Below are 9,632 nucleotides of genomic sequence, written 5' to 3'. Positions count from 1 at the left end.
TGCAGGGATAATTGGGTCTGTGATTTCAGTTTTCTAGTGGGGGCCGTAGGCTATCAGAAGTTGAGTAGTCAGTTGAGGGATAAACGGACTGGATTCGTAGTTGATGATTCAGTATGGGTGGTCTGTCGGGGATTCAGCTCATCTCGAGACAGCAGATTTCAGACGGAGTAGATGAGACCTTGTTGCGAGGAATTCGTTCACCTGCGGATTTTAGGGCTTTACGAGGATTGGTCATGCCTAACCTGGGAAGGCTAGGGCGTGCCCAGGTTGGTGACCATGCTACTAGAGTGGTTGGGCGAGTGAGGAATGGTAAGGAATGATTTCGAGGACGAAATCTAATTTAAGTGGTGGAGAGTTGTAACACCCTGTTTATTTATTAGATAAATAAATTAATTAATGAACAAATGGTAGCCCTAAAATAAATAATTATATATCAAAGGATGGTCTCGAGGAGCTAATTGTCACAAGTTTAGAAGTTGGGGGTTAAAAGTGTGAGTTTCGGATTGATTTCGTAAATAATTGTGAAGGCAGGGACTACTCGGTAAATATTTGGGACTTAGTTTGAAAAGATTTTGGAGGCTAGGGCCGAATGGTAGCTTATGGACTTCATTTGAGAATAATTTGTAGAGGAGGGGGCTGTTTGGTAACTTTTAGATCTAAAATGAAAAGAATTGTGGGAACAAGGGTAGGAAAAGTAAATTATGGGCCTTGGTTTGCAAAGATGTTTATGGGGAGGGTCCAAACTTGTAAATTATGCAAAGGTTTTGATTGGAGCGGGATTTAAACCCGATGCCTTCATTCTTCCTGTTACATTACCTTAACCCTAAACCTAGTTGATCAATAGCAGCCGCCACTCCCTCCTTCTACTGCCGGCGCCGCACCACCGGTTTCACTCACCTCCACCATCTCCGGCGTCGCCAACTCCATGTTACCGCCACCGTGAAGCTGTAGTGAGCCGCCAAGCGTGTTGAGCACCATCAGTGATGTTTGCAGCCGACAGACAAGTGATTCAAGGTCGATGTCGGGGCCATTGTGCCTCTATCGTCTCCGGTAATGGCGCACCCTTATCTCTCCACTTCTCCAGCCGCCATGGCAGCGGGTGACCGGTGGATGGAAGTTTGGACAGAAGAGGCATTGCTCGATTCCGCCGCCGCCGTCAAGCAACTATTTCAGGCACTCCGGTTTCCCTCCGCCACACTTTTCCACTGTTGCCTCGCGAACCGACGTCAACCGCCATCGTTGCCGCCTGTGGTTGCTGCCACTGCCATCTCCCGTCGCCACCAGGTGCTGGCTGAATCCGTTTGCAAGAATCTAGCGTGGTTGGGTGTGATATTTAGTGTGTGTGTGTACGTGTGTTTTAATAGGTAAGGGGTTCTATGGCCGGAATTCGTGAGAAAAGCCACTGCCACCACCATGAGGTGGTGGCTGCCACCATGTGTCGCCATATGTGCGTTTATGTTAATAAGTGTGTGCGTTATTTCTGGATTTTTTTTGCATTTTAAACTGTAATCATGTCGAAATAATAATAGAAATCTCAAAACCACCACCGTAGGGTGGTGGCTGTCGCCTGCTGCCGCCACCGGCCGCCGTGTCGGGTGGCGATGTGCTTGCCTCGTTGAGTTTGATTAGTTTGGGGTGCTTGAAACCCTAATGGGCCTTGTAAGCCCTAACAAGCCCAATTAAACCTAATGGGTTTAGTGAAAACCCTAATGGGTCTAATGGACCCTAATTGACCTAAGGAAAACCCTAATGGGCTTAAGGATCTAGCTATTGGGCCTATTGGGCTAATATGGGTTGGAAACCCGGGTTGGAAACCCTAATTAGGGTTTGGAAAACTCTAAAGCCATAAAACCATAATTTGGGATTATGGGGACAGCATGAGAATTGTTCAATGAACTTAAATTAATAATTAATAATCATTGGCAAAGATTAATCTAAGCAATATTGGACTTAATGGATTAAGTCTTTAGTGGATTAAGTCTTTAATGGGTTAAGTAGGAAACTTAACCCTAATCATCATTTTATGAGAAACCCTAATTTCACTTGGGTTTATTGTTGGGCCTTTCTTTTGGGTTATTAATGGACCATCCAAGATCAAGCAAATGGACTAGAATAATTAATGGGCTTTGATGTGAGGCCTATATGAGGAGTTGGGCCCAATTTGGAAAATTGGGCCATAGTTTCGGCCTTTATGATTATGTGATATTGGGCTATTAGAATGTTGAATGTTGGACTGGACTAAATTGTTGGGCCTTATGGTAAGACCTTGTAAAGGTTTGGGCCCAATTTGGAAAATTGGGCCATATGTTGGGCTTTGAGCCTTAGTTGGACTTTTGGGCCTTTGGATTGGGCCTCGGGCTTGAATCAAGCCAAGTTAGGGGTAGATTAGTCTTTTACTCCTAAGCATGGACTTATGGTTATGTAATGGAACCCAGTTATTAATTGGGTGTTATTTTGGTGTTGACAGTTTGAGAATCTGTCATCCAGCAGCTGGGGTTGAGTCTGCGGGACTTCAACAGTGTGGGATTGTATCTACGGGACTTCATCAGTGTGAGGTGAGTTTCCTTCCAGTAGGAACGGGTCTACGGCCACAATGCCGGCCCGTTTAGATAGCAGTAGTTCCGGACTGCGGTTCGATGCCGGGGTGGTCCCGAGAAGTAGTTCAGTATGCTTGATGTCTTTGTGATTCAGGCATGTCTATGTGTTATGTGTTAAGGACTGCGGTCCGATGTAGTATGCAGTATACGTGTTATTATTACATGTTATGATTATGTTATGCTATGTTCAGTCAGTTTCGGACTTCGGTCCGATGCAGTGGGCAAGGCCTAGTTAGTTCCGGACTTCGGTCCGATGCAGAGGGCGTGCCCTAGTTAGTTCCGGACTTCGGTTCGATGGAGAGGGCGAGGCCCTAGTTAGTTCCGGACTTCGGTCCGATGCAGTGGGCAAGGCCCTAGTCAGTTCCGGACTTCGGTCCGATGCAGTGGGCAAGGCCCTAGTCAATTCCGGACTTCGGTCCGATGCAGAGGGCAAGGCCCTAGTCAGTTTCGGACTTCGGTCTGATGCAGTGGGCAAGGCCCAGTATGTGCTTTATATGTTATTGTATGGTATGTGGTAGTTGGGGGAGCTCACTAAGCTTTGTGCTTATAGTTTTCAGATTTTGTTTCAGGTACTCAGTTTTCAAAAGAGGAGCTCGGGAAGATTGCAGTGCACACACCATTTGTTCAGCCTGGGATGTTTATACTTTGATATACTTGACAGTTGTTATAATATTTTGAGATACATAGCTTATGATTTTTTTATGAGGTTTATCGACTATGGTTTTTATTATTAAATTAAATTAAATTTTTAGACTGTGTTTTTGGGATGTTTCACTCATAAGCCCAATTAAGAGAAACCGGGATTGCTTGTAATCAACCTCGAATCACACCCCTTCAACGAAACCGCTCTGATACCAAGTGTAAGAAACTAACTAAAACAATTTCTTGTATGATGGAAGAAACGAAACAGTGAATAGAAGATGAGAAGAGAAGATTACTTGCTCTCAAAGTTAAAACAAAAGAAGAACTGGAAATTGGATTAAATGAAAATGTCACATGCTCCTACTTATATACTAAAGAAATAGAAACCTACTCCAAATTCTAAAACAATAAAAGAAAAGACTTTGACTCATAATATAAAACTGAAAAACACAAATTAATAAAAGGAAACAATCCAATTTTGCCCTTCCCCCAACCGATTAACCAAACATGAGGTTGGAAGCTTGAAGAGAATTAACTAGATGCATATTTAAAGTCAAGTTAAAAATTATAAAATTGTTTCTCAATGAAGTTTGGAATTTGGTAGTTTTTTCACACTCGTCTTCTCCGTTTATCTTATAAGTTTTGAAAAAACTCCATGAATATGAAAATTATGTATTATTTATGCTTAAAATGAATTATTTAACTTAGATTTATGATTAGATGGAATAACTAGAATCGATGTTTCATTCTTAAGCTTGATTCTTAGTTCTATGTGTGTTTAAGGGTTTCTAGCCCTAGAATTGTAAAATTAAATTTAATTAATTGGATTGTTATTCATAAAATCATGTTTTTGACCCATTATTTGAGTTTGGAGTTAAAAACATGAGATCAGTGGCTTTTATCTAACTAAACAGTGAAGATTATGCTTGCTTTGAACTTACAAGCCTTTAATGATGTTTTTAAACTCAAGTTGTGTGGAATTAAAGACTTAGCATGAAGAGTTCTAATTAACCTTTTAGATTGAGATTATTCACTTTTTAAGATGTCGATTTATGTTAAAGTGATGTTACTTTAGGGTAAAACATGTTGCTATATCTTATTATATTCTTTAAAGCTTATTGGGGGTATTAATGTAATTTAACAATCTAATTAGTTAAGATTGTTAATACCAGTTAGTTAGTTAGTTAGAGCTGTTAGCGTATTGTAAACATGTATATAAGCATCTTTGTAATCAGTATTGCACTAATGAGAATTACAGTTTCTCTCTCTTCATTTCTTCTCATACAAGTTGTTATGGTATCAGAGCAATACTCTGTTTCTTAATCCGTTAATGGTGATTTCTTAATTCAGCTGTTTTTCTATTCATCTTGAATTGTCAATTCGTTTTTCTTCATCATCGATTGATTCCATGGCTTCTTCGAACTCTATTTTCACAGAATCTAATCTCAATTCCGCGAATCTGAATCCTAATCACATAAATTTTACTGATACAAATTCATACAATGATCTGTATTATCTTCATAACTCTGATGGACCTGGTTTAGCGTTAGTTTCTCAGACGCTCATAGGTGACAACTACACTACTTGGAGTAGATCTATACGAATTGCTTTACCAGTCAAGAATAAGCTGGGTTTTGTTGAAGGTTTACTTCTGCAACCTGATGAATCCAATCAAAACTTCAGATCTTGGTTCCGAAATAACAATGTTGTTATTTCATGGATTCTCAATTTCGTTTCTAAAGAAATTGCTTCAAGTATCATTTATCTTTCTACTGCTGCTGACATGTGGAAGGAATTAAAAGAACGTTTCCAACAATCCAATGGTCCAAGGATTTTTCAACTCAAGCGTGACTTGATGAATTTGACACAAGGATCTGATTCAGTCAATACTTATTTCACAAAGTTGAAGACTCTTTGGGAAGAACTATCAAACTACAACACTAATTGTATATGTGGAAGGTATACGTGTGGAGGAGCAAAAGAGATTGAACATGCCACGAGTTTCTTGATGGGACTAAATTCAAGCGATGCTCAAGTACGAGGTCAAATTCTACTCATGGATCCGATTCCTTCTGTTAACAAAATTTTCTCCTTGATTATTCAAGACGAAAGACAGTGCAATATAGGTAACCTTCAAATTCCTACACTTGCTTTCGATACTCGTGTTTCAAACAACAATCACAGCAATAATGACAACAAATCCAGATCTAATCAATCATATAAGAAATTCAAAAAGGATTCTCCGTTTTGTATGCATTGCAAGAAGACCGGCCATACACAAGATAAGTGTTATCGCCTACATGGCTTCCTACCGGGATATAAAACTCAGTCTCGTGCCAATTCTGTTGATGTTGATCAAACATCTTCAACTGTTAATCAATCACAACAAGATTCTTCTTCTAATGTTCATGATGCTTTGACTGGACTTACTCAACAACAATGTGAAAATCTAATTGCAATGCTATATGGTCAAATTGCTTCTGCAAATACGGTCACCACTTCTGCTAATCATGCCTCTGTTTCATAGAATTTAGCATGAAAATATAGAATTCTTACTCTTAATTCTGGGAATTACATGTCTAATGTTTGGATTCTTGATTCGGGGGCTACTCAACATATTTGCAATGATAAAGGTATATTAAAAAATCTTCAGACTATAAAAGGCACTAGAGTAAGGCTGCCAAATCATAGTCTCATTCAAGTTCATTATAAAGGAGATATACAACTCACGAATCAGTTGTTTCTTACAGATGTTCTTTATGTTCCTTAATTTAAACTGAATTTGATATCAGTCACATGTTTGACCAAATCACAGTTGCTAATGGTTAAATTCTACCATAACTTTGCTTTGATCAAACAGATTTTCCCCAATAAGACGATTGGCTGGGGTGATGTTCATGAGGGATTATATTTGTTGGATGTTCCACAAATTACTATTGCTTCAACTAATGCTGCTATCTCTATTCAATAATGGCATTCAAGATTTGGGCATCCTTCAAATGACAAAATAAAAATGATCTCTAATGATTTTGGCATTAGTAATAAAGATGATAATGCTTTACTCTGTCTTGTTTGTCCTTTAGCTAAGCAAAAACGATTACCCTTTATTTCTTTAAATAATGTTGCTAGTAATCCATTTGATATACTTCACTGTGATGTATGGGGTCCCTACCAAGTTACTTCATATCAAGGTTATAAATACTTTGTTACTATGGTAGATGATTGTACACGATTTTCTTGGATTTATATGATGAAAAACAAGTCAGATGTGCAATATGTGATCCCAAGGTTTTTGAATATGATATCCACACAATTCAATGCTAATGTCAAAATTTTCGGATCTGACAATGCTAAAGAGTTGCTTTTCATTGACTTGTTTCAAGCTAAAGGCATACTACATCAGTTTTCTTGTGTTGAGAGGCCACAACAAAACTCTGTTGTAGAACGAAAACACCAACACATATTGAATGTGGCAAGAGCATTGTATTTTCAGTCTAACATACCAATTACATATTAGTCAGAATGTGTCTTAACTGTTGTATATCTGATCAATAGAACCCCTTCAAAATTGCTTCAATACCTTACACCTTATCAAAAACTCTATAATAAAGAACCAAAGTACAATCTTTTTCGTACTTTTGGTTGCTTAGCTTTTGCCTCTACTTTAACAGCACATAGAACCAAGTTTGAGCCACGTGCAAAATCTTGTGTTTTCGTAGGGTATCCATCTGGCATGAAAGCATACAAGTTACTTGACTTGTCCACAAGAGAAATTTTCATGTCAAGAGATGTTGTATTTCATGAAAGTGTTTTTCCATTCATAAATACAACTCATTCCTTTGTTGATGATCCTTTTTCTATGGTTGTATTACCAATAACCTTTGATTCATATCATGAATCTTCATCTCCAGTTTTACATCAAGTTCCAAATCCCATTTCGATTCCAATTTCAACCAATTCCATTCCAAATTATGATATTCCAGATATACCCTTACCCAATGATCCACATTTACCACAACAGCAACCTACCAGAACACAAAGAGTTAGAACCAAGCCATCATATTTACAGGATTACCATTGTAATCTCGCCAAAGTTCATTCATGTTCTGTACATCCTCTTTCTGATTCATCTTCCTGCAGATATCCCTTATCTGAGGTTATTTCTTATGACAATCTTAATGAAAGTTGTAAAGCTTACACTATTTCTTTATCTGCTCAAGAAGAACCCAAAAACTATAATGAAGCTGTCAAATCTGATGAGTGGCAACATGCTATGAATGATGAGTTACAAGCTTTGGAATTAAATAATACTTGGGTTGTTGTTCCTCTTCTAAAAGACAGAAAGCCATTGGGGTGTCGATGGGTGTATAAGATCAAAAGAAGAAATGATGGAACAGTAGAAAGATTCAAAGCACGGCTTGTTGCAAAAGGGTTCAATCAATAAGAAGTAGTTGACTTTTTAGATACTTATTCTCCTATAGCTAAACTTGTTACAGTGAAGCTACTTCTTGCTTTAGCTGCTAAAAACAATTGGCCACTTATCCAATTAGATGTGAACAATGGATATCTAAATGGAGATTTAATAGAAGAAGAAGTGTATATGCAATTGCCTCAAGGGTATTTTGGTAATTTTTCTTCTTCAGGACAACAACGAATGGTATGTAAACTCCAAAAATCTCTTTATGGATTGAGATAAGCCTCACGACAATGGTACTCCAAGTTTTCTAGTTTTTTAAGCACTTTGGGTTTCATACAGTCAAAATCAGATTATTTTCTATTTTTTAAAGGTGTTGGTTCATCATATGTTGCTTTGCTTGTTTATGTGGATGATATAGTCATCATAGGAGCATCAACATATGAAATACAGTTGGTTAAAACAGCTTTAAGTTTTCGTTTCAAATCAAAAGACTTGGGGAATTTGAGACATTTTTTAGGTCTTGAGATTGCTAGATCAAATACTGGAATTTTTATTTCACAAAGGCATTATACTCTAAAGCTTCTTGAAGATATGGGACTTTTAGCAGCAAAGCCAACACAACAACCTATGGATCCCAAATACAAATTATCAAATTTTGAAGGAGAATTTTTACAAGATGAGTTTCAATACAGAAGACTTATTGGTCGATTGTTGTATTTGACCATCACAAGGCCTGATATCACTTATGTTGTTCATCGTTTGAGTCAGTATCTCAACAAAACCAGAACTCATCATATGCATGTTGCAACACATCTTCTTAGATACTTAAAATCTAATCCATGACAAGGGTTATTTCTTTCAGCAACTAATTCTCTCCAATTAAGAGCTTTTAGTAATGCTGATTGGGCAGGATGCAAGGCCACAAGAAGATCTGTTACGGGATTTTGTGTTTTTATTGGAGATTCTCTCATTTCTTAGCGATCTAAGAAGCAGAATATTGTCGCTCAATCATCTACAGAAGCTGAATATAGAGCCATTGCTGCTGTCACCTGTGAACTTATATGGTTAAGACACTTGTTAAGTGATTTTGGTGTAACGCAAAATAAACCAAACCTCATCTTCTGTGATAATCAATATGCCATCCAATTAGCATCCAATCCTACTTTCCATGAAAGAACGAAACACGTGGAGATTGATTGCCACTTCATTCGAGACAAAATCATTGATCAAACCATCAAACTTCTTCCAATAAGAACTCATTTTCAGCTTGCAGATATATTCACCAGACCATTACCACGTGCTAAATTGTTGCCTTTAATGTCCAAGATGGCCTTGAAATCTATTTTTCCACGGTCATCTTGAGGGGGGATATTGGGGTGTTAATGTAATTTAACAATCTGATTAGTTAAGATTGTTAATACCAGTTAGTTAGTTAGAGTTGTTAGCGTATTGTAAACATGTATATAAGCATCTTTGTAATCAGTATTGCACTAATGAGAATTACAGTTTCTCTCTCTTCATTTCTTCTCATACAAGTTGTTAGAGGTCATTTCTGATGATTAATGACGTGTTGGGGTCAAAATCACAAAAGTACAATACCTTAATTGGACAAAACTTAAAATATCATAAAGTTTGTTCTATTGATCCATTTGACCTTAAACCACTTTCATGATTCTTCTAATGACCTAAGGAACATATCTAGAGGATAAAATAATATTCCAAATATTTTATATAGTTAGAAGCTTTATTAATGGTTAACTGATTAGATAAGTCTTTATTTTTAGGAGACCACTAAACACCCAAACACCATTAGAAGTGAAGTTGAGCATCTACAAAAAGTTAAGATAAGCATTTATCAAATACTACATGTCCTTTTGATAGTTTGATGACGTTGATTGTTATTTTACTATGACAATCTGTTATATGGAATATGAATATTATAAGTATTTTGTGTATTCGTGAAGCTTAATCTCAAA

General features: G+C 37.4%; 1 protein-coding gene and 1 long non-coding RNA gene across 3 annotated transcripts; both read left to right on the top strand.

The window, feature by feature from the left end:
* Positions 1-827: 827 nt before the first annotated feature.
* On the top strand, positions 828-3,312 carry LOC145106754 (uncharacterized). Of its 2 annotated transcripts, XR_013707648.1 has the most exons (3): positions 828-1,284; positions 2,468-2,555; positions 3,167-3,312. It is a non-coding gene; the product is annotated as an uncharacterized LOC145106754 (long non-coding RNA). The 2 variants fall into 2 exon arrangements; XR_013707647.1 differs by having other exon boundaries at positions 2,468-3,312.
* Positions 3,313-4,647: 1,335 nt separating this feature from the next.
* LOC145121206 (uncharacterized) lies at positions 4,648-5,766 on the top strand. Its single transcript, XM_079056990.1, has one exon. The coding sequence runs from the start codon at positions 4,648-4,650 to the stop codon at positions 5,764-5,766; it is 1,119 nt and encodes a 372-aa protein (XP_078913116.1).
* The last annotated feature ends 3,866 nt before the right edge of the window (positions 5,767-9,632 follow it).

The sequence above is a fragment of the Lactuca virosa genome, chromosome 1 (genome assembly GCF_052849685.1).
Source record: "Lactuca virosa cultivar CGN04683 chromosome 1, Lactuca_virosa_CGN04683_v6, whole genome shotgun sequence".
Classification (NCBI taxonomy): Eukaryota; Viridiplantae; Streptophyta; class Magnoliopsida; order Asterales; family Asteraceae; genus Lactuca; species Lactuca virosa.
Note: the sequence above shows the minus strand (reverse complement) of the source record. Positions and strands in the feature narration are given on the sequence as shown.